General features: G+C 39.1%; 1 protein-coding gene across 5 annotated transcripts in view; it reads right to left on the bottom strand.

Annotated features, from left to right (window-relative positions):
• Positions 1–256: 256 nt before the first annotated feature.
• Positions 257–24,723, bottom strand: part of GALNT7 (polypeptide N-acetylgalactosaminyltransferase 7) — a 74,426-nt gene continuing 49,959 nt past the window's right edge. For 3 of the 5 annotated variants that reach the window (XM_054823925.1, XM_054823927.1, XM_054823928.1), the window contains exons 3-12: positions 24,170–24,336; positions 18,054–18,184; positions 17,723–17,802; positions 15,331–15,513; positions 12,159–12,276; positions 10,119–10,241; positions 8,098–8,316; positions 5,846–5,944; positions 4,375–4,503; positions 257–2,031 (exon numbers count right to left, since the gene is read on the bottom strand). In XM_054823925.1, coding sequence (XP_054679900.1) covers positions 1,894–2,031; positions 4,375–4,503; positions 5,846–5,944; positions 8,098–8,316; positions 10,119–10,241; positions 12,159–12,276; positions 15,331–15,513; positions 17,723–17,802; positions 18,054–18,184; positions 24,170–24,336 — 1,387 coding nt within the window. In that variant the 3' untranslated portion in view covers positions 257–1,893. Of the gene's footprint in view, positions 2,032–4,374; positions 4,504–5,790; positions 5,945–8,097; positions 8,317–10,118; positions 10,242–12,158; positions 12,277–15,330; positions 15,514–15,679; positions 15,863–17,722; positions 17,803–18,053; positions 18,185–24,169; positions 24,337–24,723 lie in introns of all 5 variants that reach the window. The other 2 variants (XM_054823926.1, XR_008576849.1) reach the window with 2 other exon arrangements.

Consider the following 24,723-nt stretch of genomic DNA (forward strand, 5'->3'; position numbering starts at 1 on the left):
AATATGGGAATTATTTTTTTCCAAGCCGGCTATAGTAGGAAAAAGTCATTACAGCAACAGCTTCTTACTATGTCATGTTTTGTAAGGTTTCAGTCTCACATACAGATTCATATTCACATACAGCATCAGCTTTCAATGGATTGCACAAAATACCCATTTAAAACGCACACCCGCACAATTTATGTGCCACCGTTCTTTCTCTTATGCATAGTCGTATGATTAAATTAATCTACCCAACACACAAAAATGGAGTCAGTTTTCATACACACAAGGAACAAGTACCGGCACGCACCCTTATTTTCCTTTTTTTTTTCTTTTTTCCAGTTTCTCCCTCCTTTATTTTCTATTTTTCATAGCTCTGAAAGGATAGATGAGAAGTTTAAAGAAACTAGGAAAGATCCCGAACTAACAGATCAGTGCAGACAGCCCTAGAAAGATCAAACTCTGTCACCAAACATGATACATAACCCTTGTTAACTTCAATGGAAGCTGCATGCAACGCTAGTCTAGATTTCAGGGAAGTATTTAGTCATATTTAATAGTGTGACATGTTATAGGCATAACTCTTAGGAAATCAGTACACTGATGTCAACATTTAACAGTCACAAAATCTGGAATAAGGAAGTGAAGATAAGTCATTTCTCCTCCACCTCTCTGTTCATTCAGAGTAAATATTTATACTCCCTAAGGGAGTTGGCATAAACTCCTTTCCAGGACATTTTTAGAAACAACTTCTCCACATTCTAGTCTGTACACTATAGCACCAAGCGGTTATGTTTTGTGTTTTTAATCCCTCAGGAAAAGTTTCCAATGACAAAAATAAGAAGAAAATTAGTATGAATAAACGTGGTTTCAGGTTTTCCATTTCTCTTTTCAAATCTAAGTCTGGCATCCAAACGAGTTGACAGATGTCCTTGTAAAGAATTACACAGATGTGTTAAGGAGCTGGATGTTTTTTCCTAAGTAAAAGTTTTAGTCCACCTCTAAGTGATTTCCATTTAAAATAACAATATAAATGAAGCATTGGATTCTCTCTAAGTTTTACATAATTGTGCAGCTTTATTTTATTTTTTTCTTTAATTATTTTTATGTAAGGCATGGTTTAAACGAGCAAGTTAGTGCTTATAAATTCTTAACTGGAATCGCGAGGGTGCTTACTTCCATCAAAATGTACCACATTAGCGCTAAACTCAACACTAAGCTCTTCCTTGCACTGTACACAGCGTCCAGTTGCAGTAGAGCGGCCAAACTGGCAATAGAAATTTGTCTTCAGTAACACAATAATTACACAGGGTAGTACAGTTGGTCCCTACCCCTGGTGACAGCTCAGAAAAATCCATTGTATAATTTCCAACAAATGCTTTTCTTGTGAAAGAGAGAAATGAAAGAGGCACTAAATATGTTGAAATTCACCTTCCAAAAAAGCAGCATGACTGTGAGAGAAGGCCACCCTGGCTAATAACCTGTGGCAGTGCTTAGTAAGATGTAAAATTAAATAAAAATATACAACAGGTTGATAATCACCAAGTTCTATGAAAATCTGGTTACTCCAACCTTTTCAAGTGTGTGTAAAAAAACTGCCTTCAGACCCCTGAGTGTAATCCCAAAGAAGACGACAACGCTTTTAACTATGTTCCTATGAAACATAGCTAACAGCACATTAATTTACCAACATCTTAAAACAAAAAGATGTAAACATCTACAGAGTTTAAGGTAAAGCAGTTTTGTAAACATTAACTGCGGATGATAATGTTATTGTAATAATCACAGTTCGTCTATGTCCTTCATCCAAGTCAGGAGGCTCGCAGCTGTACAAAGTTAATAATTGCAGCAGTTTTCAGGCTATTTTCAGTCCTGTACAAATTAACGTGTCAGTAGGTAGGTTTTGTCTGTCTACACACTAAGGATGTTGTTCATTTCCCATTTTTGCGTTGCTTTACTGGAGTCACACTCTGAAATAAAAACTTGATGGAGGACTTCGGAGCGATCCAAGCACTTCCCTGACGGAATATGAGTAAATCTGTGCAGATTCTGGAAAACAAAACCATCAGGAACATGTGTTGTTTCTTCTTTTTTTGGTTTGTTTTTTTTAACATTTTCTTCACAACTGCAGTATAGCTATTTACAAAACCAGGTTTCAGGGTCCTAGAACAGATCAATTCTATGCTCATTTTACTACTCGTTAAACCTAGATTTTCACATATTATGAAACTTGATATGCGTAGGTTCGCTTGAAAGGCCTCACATTTCTCTTAGGTAACTAACTGCAAAGACATTGAGAAAAACTGTGTCTAAAATGCTTCCAGCATTTTCATCCATCCTGTAACCGAACCAACAGATTAACTCTGGAGGACAGCTCTATGAGCGAGAACTGACTTCACCGGGCAGGTCCTCCTCCGGTTAGCCCTCGCATAAAGCAACTGCACCACACCAACGTTAACCACCCTGGGGAAAAACAAAAAAAGGCAGTAACTTTGCTCCCTGTTCGGCTGGCTGAAGGAAGAAAAGAGGGGATGAGAGCAACAGGAGGCTGCCTAAGTAGCTGCAGACTGGGGCTCTGCAGCCCAGGTCCCCCCGGCACAGGGACCCTCTCCGTCACCCCGTCACTCCCACACGCGTGCGTGCATCCAAATGTCGTTTTAGCTCGATACCTGCTCCCGCCGTGTGGCCAGACATGGCGGCTCCTCTGTGTGGAGAGGTAAGCAGATGTCTGAACAAAAGCAAGAGGCAGAGCACCGCCAGCCCTGTTCGGGACGTTCGCCTGTGGGCACCGAAGCCCTGCTGCTGCTCAACGCTCCAGCAGCACGGCTGTTACGCTCACCAAACTGGCACACCAGCGTTCATTCCAGAAACAACCAACCGACCAACCAGATAAAATCTGCTGGCAGCTTTCATTCATATGAGGCCACAACATTTTTCAGCATTTCATTCCTTACACCCTCCTCATTAGAAGAAGCGGTCATACTCTCTGTACTGCACAGCAGAGTGTGCCAAATTTCTAGTATTTTCTTGGTTACACACCTGTGGTGGTCCTTTCGCTCTCATACCCTGCCTTTTATTCTTCTTCTGGAAGCCAGTGTTTTGTTCTATAAGTAACATGCTGGGACACACTAGAATGGCTGGAGACTTAACAAGTGCTATATATTATTCCAATTTTATTCCAATATTAAAGCAGAAGTCGGCAGGCACCGAAACACCACTTACTGATTTTTAAATTCCAGGTTTAAAGAATTTTGTCTGTCTATATGGCACAAGAAAGCTGGGTGGAATTGGCGTTATGGCACTTGATAATTCCTAGCTCTAATGCAAGTATCATAAAAAGTGGAGTGGCTTAAAGGATAACGAACAGATTTTGCTGCACTCAACAGTGCCTACATCTTTCAAACGTAATCCAGATAACCAGCAAATGAATTAATAAATATGCAATATGCTAGATAGACTGAAGAAAAATTGACACAGAATAGTTTCTTACACACAGAACCAAGCTATGTGTGCCTATATCCAAGGATAACGTCACCCTTAGACTATTCGGTCTCATTTTTTAAGAGACAAACAGAAATATAACCTTAGACATTTTTTAAAGTAACACTTTGAAAACTAGTATTAATAGAGGATTTACAGATGTAGTGACTAAATAGGCTGTAGCAGCCCTCACGTGTATCAGCCAACATTCCAAGTCTTTATTAAAAATTCATAGATTTTGCAATAGCGTTATAATGGCACCACACCCAGAATTCACAACAGAGCATGTTATTAGAGAACAGCTAATGAACAGGAAAAAGAAATACTGAGGAAGGCAAAGACAACACAAAAGGCAAAGAGTAACGCTATGTTTACCTATTCCTATGAAGCTTAAAAAGATCTGTCTTTAAACAGAGCAACACTTCAGTTTAGACCTCCCAAAATTAGATATAATATCGACCCTAGCTGCTAAATGCACCCCAGCATTTAAGTAATCTTCTCACAGCATACATTAGATAAAGAAACTTTCCTGATAGAAAGCATACAAGCAGAGAGGGTGATGGCACTAAAAACTTATAGAAACTCTGTCACTGGTAGTGGACAGTCTCTTTACTTCCTCCAAGACAAGTGCTAACTCCTAACATACCTGTGGCAGCACATGTAGCCTCAGGAGATTTTCCTTAAAGATTTTGCTAGAGAAGACAGCGACTAGAACGGCTAGCAAAAGCATCTTTCCTAGAGGAAGTTTTCCTGGCAAGCATGGATTTCCGAGAATGTGCAATTAACGATTTACTCTACTTGGTTCAGTTAACCTTTTCGTAGATCTTTATTTTCAGATACACATAAATAAAAAGGTGCACAAAACCAAGATGCAAATTATAATTTCTTTTCCACTATATATCTGTTGCTTACCTTGAAGTATTGCCAATCCTTGTATTCATTCTGATTACAGTGTGTAATCATAATTTTGGATCCATCTGGTCCTTTAGTTAAGCACTGATCGTACTGCATGAGCTGATTAGCTTCATTGATTCGGAAAAGCTAACAGCAAAAAAAAAGCCACCTTTTTATAACAGTTGATTCAAAATAATGAGTATTTTAGAAACTGAAAATACCAATGAAATTGCATTATTCAAAACATTCTCTGGTGTTATTACACCTGTTTTTCAGGAGGGTTCTTTATTTTACATGATCTAATGCACTTTTACTATCATGACACTCAATTTCATGGATAACTTTCCTGTAGGATTTAGAAGGCTAAGAAACTTAGCCAGCAAGACAAAAATGATAAAAATAAAGGGATTACTATTTGGGAGACTTCTGAAAAGTGTTTGATTAAAAGCCTTTGTATGATTTGATGGCTAAACAGTGCACTATCTTTCTAAAGGTCTGGTAGCAAGTCCTTGGTTTTGGACAGTAATTTTGTGTGAAGACAGTAAAACTTTGGCATTTTACCCATGGAGGAAATCAAACTAATGCATCCAGATACAAAAATATTATCCTAGCTACTTTTTATGAAATAATTGTTAAAAGGGTTTTGGGGGTAACATATACAGAAAAAAAGTTTAGGGAACTTTTTTATTAAATATTAAAATAAAAGAGACATTTCCAGGGGCTACTAAGAGCTAACCCAAATATGATCTTTAAAAGCATCATCCTGCACGTGTTTTCGTGACTGCCATGACAAAACTTGTCTGGTTCAAGTCTACATCAGCATAAATAAGGACTAAATTCTGAAAAGTTTTCCAACCAAAAAAGGAGAAGTAAAGACAGAACAGCATGTTTATGTGGTAGCATGGGTAGGTTTGTGAAGATACAGGTCAAACACGATAGCAACTTGGACTGCAACAATCTATTAGTAATTATGTTCTGCCAATTAATTTGTAAATGAAGCACAGACAAATTTGTATTCAATTTCTTGTCTCCTGTGGTGAAAGATGAGTTACTGCACAAAAGTGTTTTATACTTCCATTAGAGCAAAACAACTTTGTGAAATAATTGAGCCAAAGCAAGCAAGGAGATTGTTTCCTGAAGGATTAATTATTAAGTGAAGATAAATGATGAATTAGCAGCAATGCTAGCAGCTGCAGTTATTCTAATGCAGTGATATGGCTGCTGTAAAACACAGTTCTTGCTTCCTCACGTACCTGCCTCACTGCAAAACAGATTACGAATCTGCCATCAGTTTTGTACCATTTGTGTTTGAAATGATATTTTCAAATTCCCATATGTTACCAATGTCAGTATGCTTATGGAAAATCCCTAACTCCTATCTTTGTAGCTGGCACCTAAGTGACTTTTTATGTACAGGCTTAACAGAAAACTGGCCTGTTATCATCCACGGCAAGCAATTCTCCTTCAGACTTGCTTCCAAGCTCCTCACCTGATTTCCTCCCATTCTGTGGCATGGCCCAAGCTCAACGAAGCCACCGTTGGTGTGCCCCATGCTATCGATGCAGTAAGCAGTTTCAAAGCCTCTAATCTGGAAAAGAGGTTTTGCACTCTGAGTTAGTCTCAAGGAAAAAATAAGCACAAAGGAGTTAAGAAAATTCCCACTTATCTTTCAAACCAGAAACAGATATCTACAGAGAGATACGAGACGAACCTGCGTATGAAATTTAAATACTGATGTTAACCGTTCTGGGAGATGGAGCTTCAAGCTGCCCATGCTAATTTGCAGGCTCTTATGTGAGTTAGAGTACACTGATAAAGCTAGAGTTGTAAAGCTGAGTTCCAAATTAATGACACCAAAATGTAGGACTTTCAAGTATTTTAATTTATTCAATCTCCTATCAAACTATGTTCAGTCTCCCAGGTCTTCATAAATAAAGCAGGAGCTCAGCTAAGTTGCTCTCATCTTGTGGATGAGAGAAACGGGATGCAAAGAAGTTATGCACGGCAGTTGTTAACCGCAGCCAGGCACAGCCCACTGACCTGGCTGCTCACGTGTACCTTCTGCAGCAGCAATTACACGGGGGGAAAAAAGATAATATCGATGAGGGGCAGGCACAGGCATAGGGATAAAGAATAAAAGTCCTGTCAGAAAGCATGCCTCAACTGCTGATTATCCCATTCCCTTCTCAGAAGGGCCAACGAACAGCTTTACAAAGACTTTACGACACAAATAACATTCTTTCCAGACCTATTTTCTTTGCCAGAGCCTCTTTCTTCTTTGTGACGGTAGAAGAAAGTCTGGAGGACTAAGCTTAGACCTGACTTCCAGAGAGGGTGTTAGGGAAGGTGAACCTCACACTTTCATTCCTGACAGCTTGGAAATGCAATTAGTGTGGTGTTACAAATGGGGGTGGGGGGAATTTCTCAGATGTAGAATAACTAGCAGCGAGTGAAGGAGAGCTGAAGAAAACTTCAGAGAAGTCTCTGAACTTCAGACTTCCCTGTTGCTTCACCAGAGCCGCTTGCTTTTATCAGGGATGATTTCCCACAAGGTGGCCATTACTATTTTATCCTCTTCAGGTACTTTTACCTCAGTGAATAGTTATATATAATGTGCCTTCCTAACCCTTTATGTGGATTCAAAAGGAGGTCTAAGGCTAATGTAGTAACTGATGCTTTGTGCTAGCTTTTAGGTGTCATTGTTCACCTGGTCCCTCAGATACGAGACTATTTGTACCCCCTTCCACAATGCACACACTCCGTGTCACTAACTCCTCAAGAAAAATTAGAGATGACACTTTCTTGGCTATAGGAAACAGCGTAGATCTGTACTTTCTAATGCTCTTTTGATGTTACAAAACTGGATTCCACCGAATCTTGGGAAAGAAGGTTGTTAAATTTGGTAGGACACAGGAGTCCTCCTTTGCTAGCAAGATGATTTTCTGATTTTGCCTCCACAATCTGCAAAAGTGAAATTAATAGGAGAGACGGGGCAAGGTTGGAACCAACTGAAAGGTGGGGTGGGGGGGAGAAAGTGAAAGCAGGCAGGAGACCTGCAGTAAGAGCTCCCCAAGGTGTGGGCTAAATGCCAGAACGAAATGGGCAGGGTTCAGTGAGATGTCCTGCACTCACCTAGCGACATCTCTGTCAACCAGACAAAAATGCCAAATTTGTAAGCACATCTTAAAAAGCATAGTTATCCTAATATACACTAATGCTTGAAATGACTGTTAAGGAATCATATAAAATTATTACATGCAGATAAGGGATTTACTGAGGCTGTAACCGTGAGTACATTCCAGGCTAGCAAATGTAGGAAGAATGTACTCCACCTGGATTTCATGATCTGTTCTCTAGCCCTTCACAGAAAAAGATTTTCATCTATTAGTCTTTGCCAATACTCCTACACATGGAGGATTCACATTTTTTCTTTTAAACCCCCCCTAAATTCCAATTATGGAAAAAAGAGCTTTAGACATAATCGAAGACAGGGCGAGAGAGAAAATCATCCTTCAAGGACCTATGGAGCTAATTAAAAAAATTGCACCTATTGAAGTATATATAAAATTTTTTTCCTAGGGTTATATCTCTATGGTTCTCTGGCTAGTATCACATACCTTAGTGTAGCAGTAATCAAAGAGCCTGTTCCCAGATGATGTCACATAACAATCGCTTCCTTTTGAATTCCCAGTTTTTAAAAAAAAGCTCCTAAAATAAATACAGGTTATGTGCTGTACTTACCTCTCCCCACTCCACGTTTTTAGGTGGTAAGGGATAATATGAAGTTATATCATATGCTATTTCTTCCATAAACCACTTAAAACTTTTGCAGTTGTGATCTTCACGGAACTTTTTCAGCTCAGATATATCTCCATAGGGTAGTGCTTTTGTCTCTGGCCGACTGGCATAAAAGTAATCTTTGTATTCGTCCCACCACACTTCTACAACTCTGACGTAGTTCTGTGAAGAACAACATTGCTGAGACCTCAAAGCACACACAACAGGTGAGACGCAACTGCATGTTAATTCCAGAAATTTAAGGATTTCTCCTCTTCAAAAGTGACAGCATGAAATTATTATATAGCACTAATAATCTGTCACCTTCAGCAGATTATATAAGACACATGCGTATTATTTTCAAATGACGGTTTAGGACCATCAAAATAAACTGGCTTGCTTAATGAGAGTACAAAGTCTTTTTCTAAGTTTAGAGAATGTTTATCTGAAAATATTCTTCAGTTATGGGTACAATAAAATGTTGCAATATTTGATGATCTTTGAAGTCCCTTCCAAACCAAACTATTCTCTGATTCTATCAATCATTCGCTGTGTACTAGAATTGCAATTTAGAGTTTCTATTCACCTTCTACAGTTTAATACAGAGAATCATATGCATTAATCCACTAAGGGTGAAAAAATTAAGTCTTAAACAGGTCAGCTGTGACACACCAAGGAGATTTTATCTTCTGAAATAGTTTATTGCTGCTTGGAGAAGGGGAAAAATGGATAGCTCGCCTGGTGAACTAGCCTCTCCCTCACGTCTGTATTCTCAGTCTCTTTGATGGCTCTTATCTCTATATTACCTGTACATGTTCTAGATACACACCTCACTTTGTACAATTCTTTTAGCATTAATAACCTGGTGTTAAAGCAGTCTTAATAGATCTGACTAAAGGCACAAATGATTTTGAGTTTTACTTTAATCCACATCCATCATGAATTGAACAAAGCTATAAAAAAAGCGCATTTACTATGGAGATCGGAGGGTGTCCAAAGAGGGAGAAAACTATTCCTGCATCCTGCCTTGTACAGAGAAGCAACTTAATATTTAAGACCACTCATCAGTGTTTTGTTCAGTAAGCAGTCGAGCAGCCTCATGTAAGGTGTTCAGATATGCAGTAAATATCTTTGATTAGCTTTTCAAAAGAGTGAAATGGTTTTTATAATTTCAGACAAGGCAAACAAACATCTTGCCTGCACTGAGCAATGGAGCGATCATTTGCTATCCTGTCTCCACTCCCAGCTACGCCCATTTCCTCCTCCCTCCCTTGTACTGGTCCTAGTGCTTGTCTGATCAAAATGTTCATCAATTTACTTCACATTACTAACAGAGGCTTTTATTTTTTTCTTTTTTTGGGTGCCAGGTTAGTTTTCTACCATTAAGCTTTCAACAGAACCTTTTCAACAGAACCAACTCGAGCCATACTCTGTAACCCTACCAGTAGTCATGGTTACAGGTAATGTCTACGAAGACTGCTCTGAGATTGGGATTCACAAAGAACTGGGTCTTTGGGAACAGGATTTACCAATGCTCAAACACTGCACAAGAGAAGGTCTGAGAGACACTAGGTTACAGCATTCACTAACTCAGCCTAGGATCACACCCTATCAAGCCAAAGGGGGATTTCAAACCCAGGATCATCATCTCCAGGAGTGTGCTGTAGTTACTAGAGTTTTTCGTACTTCATTTGAGCACAGCGCAGCAAAGGCTTGGGGTGCTGAGAGTAATAGGAAACGTGATTTGTACCTCAAAGATGGGGAGAGGGGTAGCAAGAAGATGGGTTCCAGGAATCTCTGCTCTTAACAGTGGGATTGGCACAATGATTTCCCCTCCCGTGGGGATGACCATCTTAGCTTCAGACACTAAACAGCTTTGGAGGAAGTGCTCTCTAAATTGCTACTGATAATTTAAATAGGTTTATCTAAAACTGTTGTTATCTAAGAAATCAAAAAACACCTTCACGGTTGCAGCAAAACAGTACCTTTAATGTAGGAGAAGACCCAACATACACAGGGGGTGGATTTCCTTGCCAACCCTGGAGACGATAGATGTGTCCAACACGAGAACAGGGAACAAACAACAGTTTTCCCCCACACTGCCAGATCTACAAGTTAAAGCAAAGGTATTATTAATATATATATATGCACAGGAATTTAAGACAGACAAATAGATAATAAATTAAGGAAGATATGTCAGCTACTTTTCTTACTGTACCAACTGTGTGATATATTTAAATATTTTCACTTCAGATGTAAGCATAAACATAACAGGTCTCTGAAATGAAAGGCTGTATTGAGTACATCTTCAACTCAGCCATGAAATTACTCAACTAAATTACTTCTTTAAAAAGCTTTTAAAAACGTTTGCCATCTCATTCTATTGCTATTTTAAAACAACAGTAATGAATGAGTGCACAAAATCTGGAACTGGGTAATTTTTATTATGACAGAATTAATAATATTTTGATTTTATTAAAGCAATTCACATAACCATCACTAAGATGGATTTTGGTTAGATGCCCATCACATTTAAGTTTTTCTTAATAAAGGCTATTAGGAGATAAGGATGTCTTTGGTAACCCATTGTTCCAAGTACAAACAGATTTTTCTTTAACTATAGTAGCTGAAAATAAAAAATAGGTAAAACATATTACCATTCTGAAATTCCCTCCCTCCCACACGTTCTTGGATAATCCATTTACGAGGAAAAGAAAACATACCTAAATCTGAATTTAGCTGCTCATTGTTTTGACAAGTTTGAAACATAGCATCAAATCCAAATTCAAGCTAATTTGGGGGATGTTCTGAATTAGTCTGAATTCCACATTAAAAATATCACTTAACAGTATTAGGAAAGGTGGGCCGAATAGTTTACTTCCTTCATTGCATCATGATATTGATTTTCTTAAGTTTTGTGAAAAAAACCCTCCTCAGATATGCAAGGCCTTTATATCTGCTAACTAGGAGTCAGCATGCAAGACTGATAAACGCTATTTAGTTCTTCTAAAGATTGGTTGTGATCTACATGAAACCAATTTGAAGGTCTCTACATAATCAGCACTTCAATTACAAAACTACTGTATGTAATTTCAATCATGATTTAGCTTTAAGCAAGATGGAGAATTAGAAGGATAAAAGACCCTGCATGCGTAACATCCTCAGTAACTACCTTTTGCACAGCTGAGCAAATGCACTCAGAGCTTTCCTCAAAATCATGAAGAGCAAGAGCAGCTAGGGGAGCTCTGAATGTACTTTTAGTAAAATTCAGCTATGATTTCACAGATCGCTGCTGAGGCTATTAGATGTCTCCACTTTTGTTTGTTAATTGGGACAGATTCCTGCTGTCTGCCACTTGTGTCATTATGAATACTGAAGCTACAAGAAGCTAATGATTATCATCTTACGTTTCCTGCTAACTGGAGAGCACGCATATGCCTAGGAGTGAAAATAAAATCTTCTGCAGTGATTATGAATTATGCAGTAGTGTTTCAATTATGAAGACTTCTCTTGTAAAGAAGTTCTTGAAATTTTGAAAAGTACATGAGATCATTTTTCACCTGTAAAAATGGTAGGGAGGAGGAAACCAGAGCAGATTAGTTTTTGTTGCATTGTTATATACTTTACAGGCATCTATGCATAAACTGAGTGCTACTTGTTCTCTATAATCACTTTCATTAGAAACAACATTTTTCTATATTCACCACGAGAGCACTCAGTTCCTCCCCATCAAATTTGCCAGTCTGGTTCCAGATTAGATATTTAGGGGTGTGTGATCCCAAACCATTAACAAAATCGAGATTGCTCAGCACTCGGGTCTCAACACTACACCACCCCTCTGAACATTTCTGCCCCAAAGCCCACAAGGAAACACTGAGAAGATGCATTTCTGCCACAAAATCTCCTCACAACAAAACCTTCATGAGGCCGTGCAAATCAGAGGTAGATCTGTCTGAACTCCAAAGAGATGTATTTACAGAAAAAATATCTACTAAACTGAATTACTTTTCAACTTTTGGTGTTACCTTGTAAGAAATTTCAAAATTTTCACCACCCCAAATTTGAAGCCCTGGATCATAGAGACCCAGCTCAAAGAAGAAATCACGTTCAATGGCAAACAATCCACCAGCCATTGCAGGGGACCTGAAAGAGGAAGACCATGTAAATCCTTCTGCCAAAAGGGTATGATAACACTTGGAGAAAGCATTAATTAAGGAAGCAATCCACTGTTATCATATAATAAAGATTAGATAAATGGCAATACACTGAAAAATCATAAAGCTTTGTCATCAGCTTCCAACAATTTTCTGAAGTGACATCTGTATAATTTCTAGTGAAGTCACAGATTTTAGTATGGTTTTTTCGGGTTTTTTTAATTACACAAAATTTTGGTTGGTATTATCCATTCAGTCAGCCGGCGTGTTTCTATTAAAATAAAAAAGGTAAGACATTTCTCTCTTGAAAGTCGTTCCAGTTGCTGAGATAACAGATGAGACCATATAACAGACTTAGTTTTATGTTCTGATGAGCTGCCACATTAAACAAGCAATAGAGTTCTTCCAGCTAAATGATACCTTTCTATCTTCTCCCTCTGGCTCTTTTTCTACCACTGCCATATGAGACATTTTTCATTATACTCAGTGAAATTTTTAAAAGGGCCTGGATCAAGTTGTACAATGTTTCCATTTTGGTTTAGGTTTTGGTTTTTTTTTTTTTAATGGCTTTGTAAATCCCTCCATGGATGCCAAGGTTCAATTAGCAAGTTTTAATGTGTCAAAAAGACGTTGTGGTTTGGATTAGAGCACTTTTGCAGAATGGCTCTAACAAAAATTCTTTGGTACCTTGCTCACACTGAAATAGAGAGTAGGACACGTTAAGCCATTTCCAGTGCACATACCAAGTATTTTTCACCTGAGGATCAATAAATATATAAAAACCCTAATGGATAAAAGCTGAAGTCCCCACTAAGTTGGCAATTTTAAAAAAAAAAAAAAGCTGGTAAGGAAAAAAATGAATTCTTTCTGACTTCAGATGATACGCAGCACCGAAAGGAAGAGGATCCAAGAGTCCAGATCACTCTGGTGAGCCAAGTAAAACACAGGTGAAATATTCCTTCATGACCAAAGTATTGAGAGATGGGTCATTTCTAGCACTATTGAGTCTTTTCATTCCATTAGATTTTTAATTTAGCGGTGCTCCTTTTAACAACAATTATTACATATTTCCCTTCTTCAAGTAAATGTCTGGAAGAGAACTGCTTAAGAAAAAGTAACCCGCAGGGTCAGCACATCCCCCTCCGCATAGCAGGGGCAGGGCAGCAACAAAACCAGAGCTGCTGGGTCCGTCAGCTGAGTTAAGCATAACAGTTATCAGTTCGGTTGCTCTCTAAATGACCTCATCAGACGCTGAGTTACTCCTAAACGCCCCCTTCTACTTGTCTGCCTACTGTGTCTTCCTCCAATGCGGCTGTTGCACCGCGGGGGTTCCACGGGTAGGAAGCCGGGGAGCGCAGTGGGGAGCAGCATGCTGCACAGCACAGCCATGCGCCTTTCCTGCGTTTTTGGTTTTCCTCGGCACCATAAAGACTTGGCAAGTGCAGAGGCCTCAGACACTGAAGTTTCAGTCTTGGCCTCCAATGTGCTGTCAAGTGTGTTAAAGAACACAGTAAAATCCGCATAAGCTCAGTAGTTTATTTTATAGGATATGAAGAGGTAAGCACAACATTTCTGAAAGGAGGATACAGTCCTGGGGCAATTCTCACATTACAAAAAGTTTGTTCCTGCTCTTTAAGCTGTTGAGGCATTTTGGTTTGGTTTGATTTCTTTTTAAACTAGGCAGTCCTGGCTATGGTTTCGGCAAGACTTTTACTTGGTCTTAATTGCCCTGGTATTGCTGCCACAAAATGCATCCAGCCTGGACATAAACAGATGCAGGGAATGTCTCTTTTTAGAGGCAACATTGTAACTCTGAAAGTATTATTAAAAATAAAGTAATCTTTTAAACCATTCTGAGAACATGTGTTCTGTGTTTCTGGGAACAGTTTAAACGATTTTAAGACCTGTTTGGATGGTAAACACAGAACACAACAGCAATGTTTGAAATAGCTTATCCCCCTCTAAGCGAATATTAAAGTTCCAACGTGGACAGCCTTGTCAGAAAATGGTATTATTTATACTGTATACAAAACAGATCAAAGCTTCATAACTTCCTTGCATGTGTTGCCATTTTAGCAGAGAACAATCATGGGTGAGGATAGGGAATTACCAACAACGGTTCTTACAATGTTTAAATCACATATACAAGCAATAGAAGACATTAGATTCTGAAGATGTGAGGATTGCATTCAAATGTAGTAACACGCTTAGTTAAGTGTGAAGGGGAAAGTAATAAAAAAAAAGCAGAACCACAGTCTCCCAGTCTTGAAAAGCCATCCAGAAACCCTGGTTTCTAAGCTAGGGTTTCTAGCCAGTTTCTGTTTGCTGGGAAGAAAACATACACCCCTTCAAAATGTAAGAAAAAGGTCAGACTTCTGTGGAAGTTATTGGAGTTTTCCCAAAAAATAAGATGGTGGTTTCTTTTTTTTTTTCTTTTTTTAATGTTATGTGCATTAAATTAAAATCCCCAAACATACCGAGACCTTTGAAAAGATATAGTCAAGATTCTTAAATAGTATACTTCTTTGTCACATGTGATCTATTATGAAGCGAGTGGGAGAAATATGACAAAGGGATTTTTCTGATGCACATGCATAATCCACAAGCTGTATGCATGCATCGAGCCATGACAGCACGCTACAGATTTTATGCATTACCAGCTATTATAAATACTCACAGCATGCTCGTTATTTCAAATTAAATGGTTAAATAAGCAGTGTTGTTTCCAACACTACTTAAAAAAAAATATAGCTAAATAAAGTTTTCCCTGGAAACAAAGTCGTACAGTATTTTGTTTTGCCTAACAAAACCCTGTCATTCTAATGTGCAGCCTATTAACCGCACAAGAGCAGGAATGGAGAGGCAGCACAAGGTAGCAAAGGGATTTTGAGCAAGTAGTCAGTTGTGGCAAACAGGTCTGATTAAACGAAGCAGCTGGTGTGGTTAGAAATATGAAGATTTTCAGGCTAGAGGTACATGCAAGTTTTAGTGGATCAATATCGACTTCAGAAAAAAAGAAATGGGTAAGTGATTTAGTGATTACCGATACGGTTCAGTTTTTGTCTTTCTGCTTTCCTTCTCTCGCTTGGTCAAAGGAACCCTCTTCCATAGCATACTCCAATCCCACGCTCCTCTAGCAAACCCATCTTCGTCACCACCCCCTTGCGGCACAATCTTATAAGTGTTGCCATCTATGACATCTATAAGCGGCACAGTGCATGTGGTTCTGCGGGGTGGCGGATGGTGGCAGGGAAGATGCGGTTATGTGCAAGGACCCGCGTGGTACACGTGCACCGACCGTAGTTCATGGGAAAAGAGGGTGGGGAGGGAAAAACGAAAGGGTTTAGACAATTATTCATTACGATTCACAGTATGTAAACAGCTCTCTTTACCGATAAGGCTCAGTTTTATGTTTTCGTTTGGACTTTTCCTTGTGGCTTAATGGAATTCGTTTCCATAGCAAACTCCAGTCCCAGGCCCCTCTGGCAAAACCATCTTCATCCCCACCTTGTTGTGGCTCAATGGAATAATCATTCCCATCTATGTAATCTATTAGAGGTACAGTACATGTAGTTCTGAAACATTTATAGAAGGGAAAGAAAGAGCAAAATATAATTTCAGAAGAGGAATCTGTCTAATCTGAAATTTACACCATTAATTATTTAGCTTATACAGCAATTTATATGAAAAGTCATTTGTAAACATACTATTAAAAAATGAAGCCTCATTAGAATAAAAAAAGAGATAGTCCTTTATGTTGTTTTAAGAGGTTCTGAAAGGAGAAAAGATAGGTCTGAAATGCTAATATATCAATTCATTTATCAATACTTCTTCCTTTATGTGTACTTCTTGACCCTGATCTTCTAATAAAGCACTGCTGGCGGCAACAGAGGAGCCCTTAGAGGGCTAGGGTTCCCAGAGTATTATTATTTCCCATAATTTCTATTCATATCAGATTGTAGCTGTCAACAAGTATGATAAGCTCTTAGCTTTTACCAGTGTAAACATGCATTTTCACTATTCTGTCCTATTCAACTGCACTGCAAATCCAGCCGCTCATGATCAAAAAATGTTACTGGTGCTCTCCTAGCAGCAGTCTTCAGTAGAATTTTCCCTTTTTGATTTGCAATACGGTCCTCATTGTGATCTATCATATAGAATATTCACCAAGGAAAAGACATTATCTTGTAATTTTCCACAAATTTTCCAAATGGGTTTCCTGGTGACCAAACTTGGAGCACTTCCATCTTTTTAAGTCAAATCCTATGAGACAGAAAGACAAGCGGAGGGGGGGAAAGAAATGCTAATGCCGTACGCTTCTTCGAGGCCGAAACAGCAGCATGCTGCACCCAGGGGACCAGGGCTTGGACGAAGGCTGCCGAGCACTGCTTGCTGGCACCACGTCCTTTGGCATCGCTGGTCCTCCCGTAACCTCCGCCTCTGCAGGCGGGTGCTGGAGGACGCCTCTGAAGCTGCCTGTTCTCACTTGCCTTTCTCGTGTAAAACAGTAACACACATTTGATGGAAGCACACAAGCTTTTCCATCTTCTACCTAGTATCCTAGAGCAAATACAGTCTTTACGCTGAGTTATGGCCTTTAAAACATACAAAAAAAACTCTTCAAGGAAGTTCTGGTAGTACGACAGGTTAATAAATAGTTTTTAGGATTAAGCAGTTATTTTATGGGATTAAAGAGTTTAAACAAGCACATGGTTTCCTAAACACACATATCCCCCCGACTGCACGAGTTAGGAGTGCAGCAGCACACAGCAACAACAGCATTTCAACAGCTGGAAGACATGAAGCCCCTGGGGATCTCCCTCCTGTGTCACCTCTCGCAGACCCCACGCACACAGTGCAGGCATTTCCACCACTGACTCCTAGCAAGCCTCTGGGCTCACGGCAGGGAGAGGCTCAAGCCCTGGCCTCTCTTTGCTAGGGGCAACGCTCCAAAGTGCTTCAGAGGAAACAAATAAGACCATATTGCAAGACCAAAGATGAGAAAGTTATAAAACTCTTGAGATCACAGGGGCTTTAAATCCCTGTTAAATCGAAACACTTACTGCTACTTTTCCTCTACCAAAAATCACGTTTTTGTTTAGTTATATTGTTTAATCAGGGTCCTTATTCAGCTAGAACAGAATGTTTTTGTAACAGTCTTGCAAAAGATGAGAGTTATCTTATATTTAATCTATACTAAGCAAAATACTCAGTATGCCTATTGAAATAAACTATCTGGAGATTTATGACTGACTATTTTCCTTCCTCCTTACATAGTTTATATGCTGGGAGATAATAAAAACATCATACAGCACATATCGATATACTTTGATATAGATATAAACCATATTGACTATAGTTTGAAAAGTGAAGATTGTTACTGTGACGTTTTCTTCCTAAGAGGCCAGACACTGGAAATAACAGGAGAACATTACCTGTCCTTAGATATAGGAGCTATAAGTGGCGCATACCAATTAATTCCCACCTCACAATGGGCATCAAGGTAAACCAAAACCTTCAAAAGAAAAAAGTAAACATTTATATTTCTGTGTATGAGATCATGATGATTTAATTAAGCTTATTTACATTGAAATACTTTCATATTATAAACAAAAAAAATGAAGCTTAAATGAGTATAATTCATCTTTTTTTAAAACAATATCGATAATACAACATCTCTACACATCTATTTGAACATAGAACCACCACCACCTCTCCCCCTGAAAAAGAAAATAAAGACAGACTTGGGTGTGAACTGGCTCCTACCTGTCCAAGTTTAGCCTTCTGGGCTCCAATGCTCCTAGCTTGGATTAAACCTTCTCGCCTCTCATTTCTAAATACCTTTACAAGGCCGTTCCACTGCTTAATGTACTCATCCAGCCTCTCTTTTAAGTGTGCTATCAAATAACAGAAAAAAATATTATATTATTATGAGGTTTAATAACAAGCAATTTGTACTCTTAATACAACCCAAATCCAACTGTGCTTAAAAATATCTACAGACATTTAGGATTAAGAGGATCTTTAATTCAACTGCTCGTACTACCGCTCACAAACACTAAATGTGAAGAGATCAAGACTTGGAGCTCTCTGACTTCATGGCACTGGTTTGTGTCCGCTACATCTGAAGAAAAAGCAGCTGAAGTGGTTGGCCACACCGCAGGGGAGCTGGGTGGACAATTCCCAGTCACTTCAATATATCACACAGTGGCTTCCAGGTCTTTGCTTGTATTTCAACTAGGCGGGCAAACACATGGTCTTTCCTCATGGGACAACTGAAGGCATGGCTTTTCAATTAAACATTTCTCTTTGCTCACTTTCTTTTTGCCTCGCAGTTTTTTCTGTCAGCCTGTTAAAGCTGGAAGCTTGAGACAGAAATCCGCCATAGTCACTTTCTTCTTCTCCCTCATCTAGACCTGTCCCCTCTCGGGGTTAGGGTGGTCTTATGCTAATCTGCTAATGAAATTAGTAAGAATAATTCGAGGGCCAGAACTGCAGTGACCGAGCGGTGGCGTATCCTACTGATGAGCACGTTACAGACCCTACGTAATGAAAAGAGATAGGAAACCTTCAGCCAAAGGGACTTGGTCAGTAAAGGGACGAGTAACAGTGTAAGAATCAAGATGGGCCGTGTTTAAATGGTTACAGATTTGTATTTGCACATTTCCCTTAGCCAAACTAATCTGGAAACCACATTCCTACCACGCAATTTGAAAAAAGGATCCTAGTGTTGCATAATATTTTTGCACAGATGATTCTGTTGAGAAAACTCACAAAGGCAGAAGGGCTGGCAGTCAGGCGGTTGCCGTTTGAGGCTACGCTGATTTAACTACTCGTGTTCACTTCAAATCTATTTTTGTACTGAAAGGCTTGTAAGAATTGCCTACAGCTTCAGTTTCTCTCAGTCAGGAACCAAAATAAGCCACCTAAGCTACAGCCGAGGCATCCATGCACGGGTTTGCGTCAGCTCTGAGGGGCAGGAGGATACCACGCTTGCGCTGATCTAACAGGAGAGGGGACGTGCAGAGGTGGAAGGAGAAGGATGTCCCTTTCAGCTGCAACGAGCCATCAGGTTGCTTCAGTAGCAACACCTTCTGCACCCTGGATGAAAACGATCGAAGTTTGGAGCTTGCTCCAACGTACGTTTCAGTATGTTTTATAGTCTTGCCAACAGTATTAAAAAAATTCTAGTTTAAACAAAAGCTACACATAAATAATTGAAATGGAAATGGTGGGCTTTGGAAGTGAAGTTTCCAAACTTGGAAATTCAGCAATTCTATCAAAACCCAATCTTGCTGAAACCGCCATCTTTTAATACTCTTATTATCCCTCCTCTTTGCCTTTATAAAAAAAAATTTTCTTAACTAAAAGTTTTACGTATCCTCTTCTCCTTTCCCACGCACATTTACAATTTCTTTTCTAAATCCTTGTGCGTTAGGACAACTTCAAGGATACATAAATATCAAATTAGAGAAAGAACAATTTTATCACATATGCTATATAGAATAATGTGCCATGTAATATATATAGAATATGTAATATGACAGCTGTGACATAAATTTTTATAGGATAAAAATCAACGGAGTTATGAGGTCATAGTGAAGTGGTACTAAGAGAATCTTTATACCACACCATTATTTACTCTGCATATTCCAAGTACATGTTACAGAAGGACTGTCAGGAATGTTTTAAAGATTTAAAACCTGAAGTTATTTCCAGCTCTCCTGCCTATGAAGCCAAATGTTTTAGTTATCGAATGTTCAAGTATGTAAGGCTCACAGGGAGCTGTAAAAACCTGTCATATTGATTGTGTAAACCTTTTCTACAGTACAAGTCTCAGGACTTTGCAGTCCATTATCTGAAACTGTGCCAGGGTTAGCAGCAAGTGCTGTTTCCCACAGGAAAACTGAATTTTCCATCCTTCCCGTACTACAAAGCCTGCATGACAGTAGTGTATAAAATCCTGATACTTTTACAGTTAGAAATACTGTTTGGCCAGTGTTAAATTTTGTTCCCCTAGAATGTGTATTTATGATATCTGTCAACAGCCCTACAGCATTCTGTTTTTCATTTAAAAATGTATATTTTACCCTTCAAAATACTATAACCACCAATCTGGTCTTCCCTTGCTTAGGTTCTTTCTTCTCTCACGTCTCAGTGCATGATCAAAGCATGAATCAATGTTTTTTAAAATATGTCCTTTCTCCAAAAGATCTTAGGCATTGCAGACTACAAAGGGGGGAGGAGGAAGAAAGCAGTTTTTTTCCCCTCGACTCATGGATGTCAGTTTGAGAACTAGAAAAATGGTATCACAAGTCCTTCCTAAAGCAGCTGCCTCTGAGCCCCCTGTACTGTAGTAGTACTAACGTGGGGCGCTCAGCTCCAACACAAGCGCTGATTAATGCTTCAGTTTCCTCACTGCAAGCACCATTAAGCAAGTTAATAAAAATACTGTTACCTGTCTATGCTCATTACTTCCCCTTTGGTTGTATTATGGGATGCTGCATCAGTGGGAAATAGCGATAAAGAAAAAAATATGTAAACGCAAAAGGTAGACAAAGCTTTTAAAAGCTACTAGGAACATCGGCATTTACCTTGCAGTCACTTTCTACAGGTGCACAGGCTACAAAGGCGAGCTGCATCAGCTGAGATATTGACCTCTATGCTTCAGAAAGAAATAAAGCTGATACCTAAATACATAACAAGTAGTTGTTGAAGACCTATATACACAACTGCAACTGTAGGGAGCTTCAGAAAATCCGGTGTTATGAATTCTCGTTGCCCTTCCAGAACAGCTGTACCCTCCACACAGCTAGCACTCACAGCAAAATAAACTGTTTCTATCAAGAAACACAAGAAAAACTGGGACACTTCCCCCCCCACCCCTGACCCCTATGTGCAGCAGCGTGCCCACACTGACACTGCCGTAGAAGCTGCTGCAACACTTCTTGGACTCGTAACATGCATTAATACAGAGGTCTCCATTGAAAATATCAGAACCAGTATCATTCAGTTAGCTTGGCGTCATCTTCTTGTTACAGTTCCCTTTGTATTTTGACAAAGGAAAAAATGTCTGAGCAGAATTCAGCACATCTCTCTCCACAGTCAGACCTGCTGTTTGCAGAAGAGATTAAGGAAGGAAGGGAGAGTGTTGTTCAGCAAAAAGACTGCTCCCAACTGACTTTGTATAAAGAATTATAATGAAAATAACATTTTCCAAGCATTGCAACTGTTCCTCCCTGTAAGGCATAACATATATAAGCTTCTACGCAGCTGTAACTCCCTTCTGATCAAAGAGGATTTCTCATAAAGAAGGACAGGCAGGGCTCTTTATGAGCCAGCATTTCGAACTGTTTGCAACTATTAAGCTCCATTTTCATTTCATATCACTGAAGAAGGCAGCAGCTAAGAAATAAGGACAGCCACACTGAGCATGAGCAAACATCTACCCAGTCCAGCATCTGTGTCCCTCAACATTGGTCTCAAAGAGTGTAAGAAGAAAATCCTGTATCTGTGCTGTCAGCACTGCTTTTCTTCTGGCAGGAAGAGCAAAAAGCCACCAGCAGCTCTGCTATGATTAAGAGTGTTTGTGTTTTGCAGCTCTCCTAACAACTGGAGATCTCTTCAGGCAGCTTGGCACGCTCTGCAGCCTGTACTAGTTCATGCTTCTCTCTGGGGAGAAAGAAGTGGAGCAAGATTCTACTCTCTCGGCCATTTTTAATCTAGAATGCAATTTGAGTTACTGAAATTAAGTTAATTATGTTTACCAAGTAATAGCCTAAAGCAGTTTGAAGAATTATTATAGTGAAACAATAGAGTTGCATGCAGCAAGGTGTTCAGAGCCATTCCAGTCCGTGCTTGTTTGCCAGTCACTCATACATGAGAAAACCACATCTTGAGCTTGCTTTACTCAATTTTCTGATTCAAGAAAGTTATCTGGGAAAATGGAGTGTGGGAAATATAGACACAACGGTTTGCTGCCATGTTAGGTCCAGGGTAGCTGTATCTGCTAACCATTCATATATGAGCAGAGAGCATAAGTTCTGTATTTCAAAACAAATTTCTTGAAAAATACTGCCTTTATTTAACAGTCATCACATATTGGAAAACCGTAGTACTGGTTGTTAGGCCAGACAAACTCACTCCATGAATTATACATACATAGCACAGAGTCAGCTATGACTCATGTGAAACCCAGGTACTGAGTCCAATTATTAGTAAAAAAACCTGGTAGTTTTTCTAGAGACCATCAGTGTCAGTTATTTTACACTGCTAAATCAGCCCCTGAATAGCTCTGAAGGGAAGCTGAAAAGGAAAAACACAGCACGTGTCTGCTGACTGAGTTATTAAAATCATATCGCTCAGGAGAGAAGGTATTTTTGTTTTATAGCGTGTGTGTACATCTAAGCCAAATTCTCAAAAGCTGTAAAAGGATACGGGACACTATAATGTAGTGTTCAGTATCTGTATTAGACTAAGCCAGATGTAGTCAAGTTTACAATAGGTTAACTTTTCCTCTCCTGTCAAAACAGACAAAAAATGATACCTACCTACAAGTATGATGTAAAAATTAACATACAATAATTATTTTTAATAGTGATTTATACTCAAAATAGGCAACCCTGACTAGGTGATGAGTTCGGTTTTAAAATTTACACTGGGTATACCTGCAAAAAACCAATTCCTCCCGCGAGGCTGGAACTGGGAGAAGCCCAGATCACTTGATAAAATGGAGAGTTTCAGAACAGAGTCATCTGTCTTCCATGCCACTACCCAATTCAGCTATTATAAAAACAAAGAGGAGGGTAAAGGGAACGTATCCTATGCCGCTGACCAGTTCACACTCGCCCGGTCTCCTAAAAGCCATCATCATCATTGTCTAGAAGAGACTGTCATCCCACACACTCAAAGTTATGTTTTTATTTATGCGTCTGCTCTTTTTCTCTGTCAACTTCTATTCAAGAACTATGCAGCAATAAACTCTTGCAGAATGTGCAGTTTTGGTGCACTGTTTTGAAATTTGTTTAAAGTTTAAAACCAGGCTGATTTCCTCTATATAAATCATCTTCTATCTCTAGCATACCACTTTCAGTTCCTCTCTGTATTCAGCCTTGATTTGCATTAACACTGAAGATAGCACCATTAAAGGAAAAAAAGTCAGTGTATGTTTATAAATATAAGAATCACACATAAGTATATACATCATGACTATAAACCAAGACCACAACGTATATTATAAAGGAAGAGAAAAATATCTGGACTTCTGAAAACGCTGATATGCAGGACTCAGAGAAAGGCAGAAATTAAAACATACTTAAATTCTTCAAAGCCTCTTCCCCCAGTAAGAAACAATAACCACCTCAACATGATGTTCAATAAAAAAAGGGTGTTAAAAATTAAAAAGATAGTGAAAATGAATCAGAATAATTCAATAGCTTTAGATACATTTTTATTATAGTGTATATATAAAAAAAAAAAAATCTGGATTCCTTATGGAATAAAGAAAGAAATTATTCCTAACAGGCTTAACTCAAACTGCTTCGATACTCTTAAAACTACTTGTTTTCACAAGGGCTAAGAGAGGTACTAGTTATCCTAGCTTTCTACTATATATAGCTCCACAACTGTGGAAGACAGCCCACCACAAAACCTGTATTTCAAACAGGTGAATATACATAAAGGATTGCTGCCTTTATGAAACTGGATCAGAAAAGAGCTTTCCCTTCACTGAAAACTGAAAGGACTGTGAAGAAGCAACTTGCTCTCCTTGCAGAGTCAACTTAATCCATGGCAGGTAATAAATCAAAAGAAAACTATTTTAAAAAAACAAACCAAATTTCCTTTTCTAAAAGTTATGTGTTAATATTCCAAATATTCCAAACCTTTGTTGCTAAAATCATCAATCAGCACAATTTCTGCCAAGTATTTCCTTGGTGTTCTCTTAATGACACTGTGGACTGTCCTCATGAGGGTGGACCATCCTTCATTATGGAAGACAATGACAACGCTGGAGGTGAGCAGGTTATCATCATAATGCCAGTATTTGCATCTGTAAAAAGATTTTATTTTATTAGCTTTCACATTATGATTTACAGAACTGCTTAACAACATCTTTCTGCAAATGAAATCTTCACTGATGGCTATCCTACAGATTAAACAGGATATAAAAGGCAATATAGTTTAAGTGCGTCACAGAGGTATGTGGCCCAAACAGCAGCTTGCTTCCAGTCAGCGAGCCTTTTTCCTCCTGAGATGGGATGTAGCCAGTGAACAACAACTGCTGCCTCAACAGCTACATGCTTCCTCCTGTGCAGGCGGATGGCACTGCATGGACCTTGCCATGAGACACCCCTGCCACCACCACCTTGCAGCTTGTGCGGTCAGTAGAGAACACTGGAAGAAACGCCCCAAATAGTGGCTGCCAAGACAGGGGTCA

Source organism: Grus americana, chromosome 4, assembly GCF_028858705.1.
Source record: "Grus americana isolate bGruAme1 chromosome 4, bGruAme1.mat, whole genome shotgun sequence".
NCBI classification, from domain to species: domain Eukaryota; kingdom Metazoa; phylum Chordata; class Aves; order Gruiformes; family Gruidae; genus Grus; species Grus americana.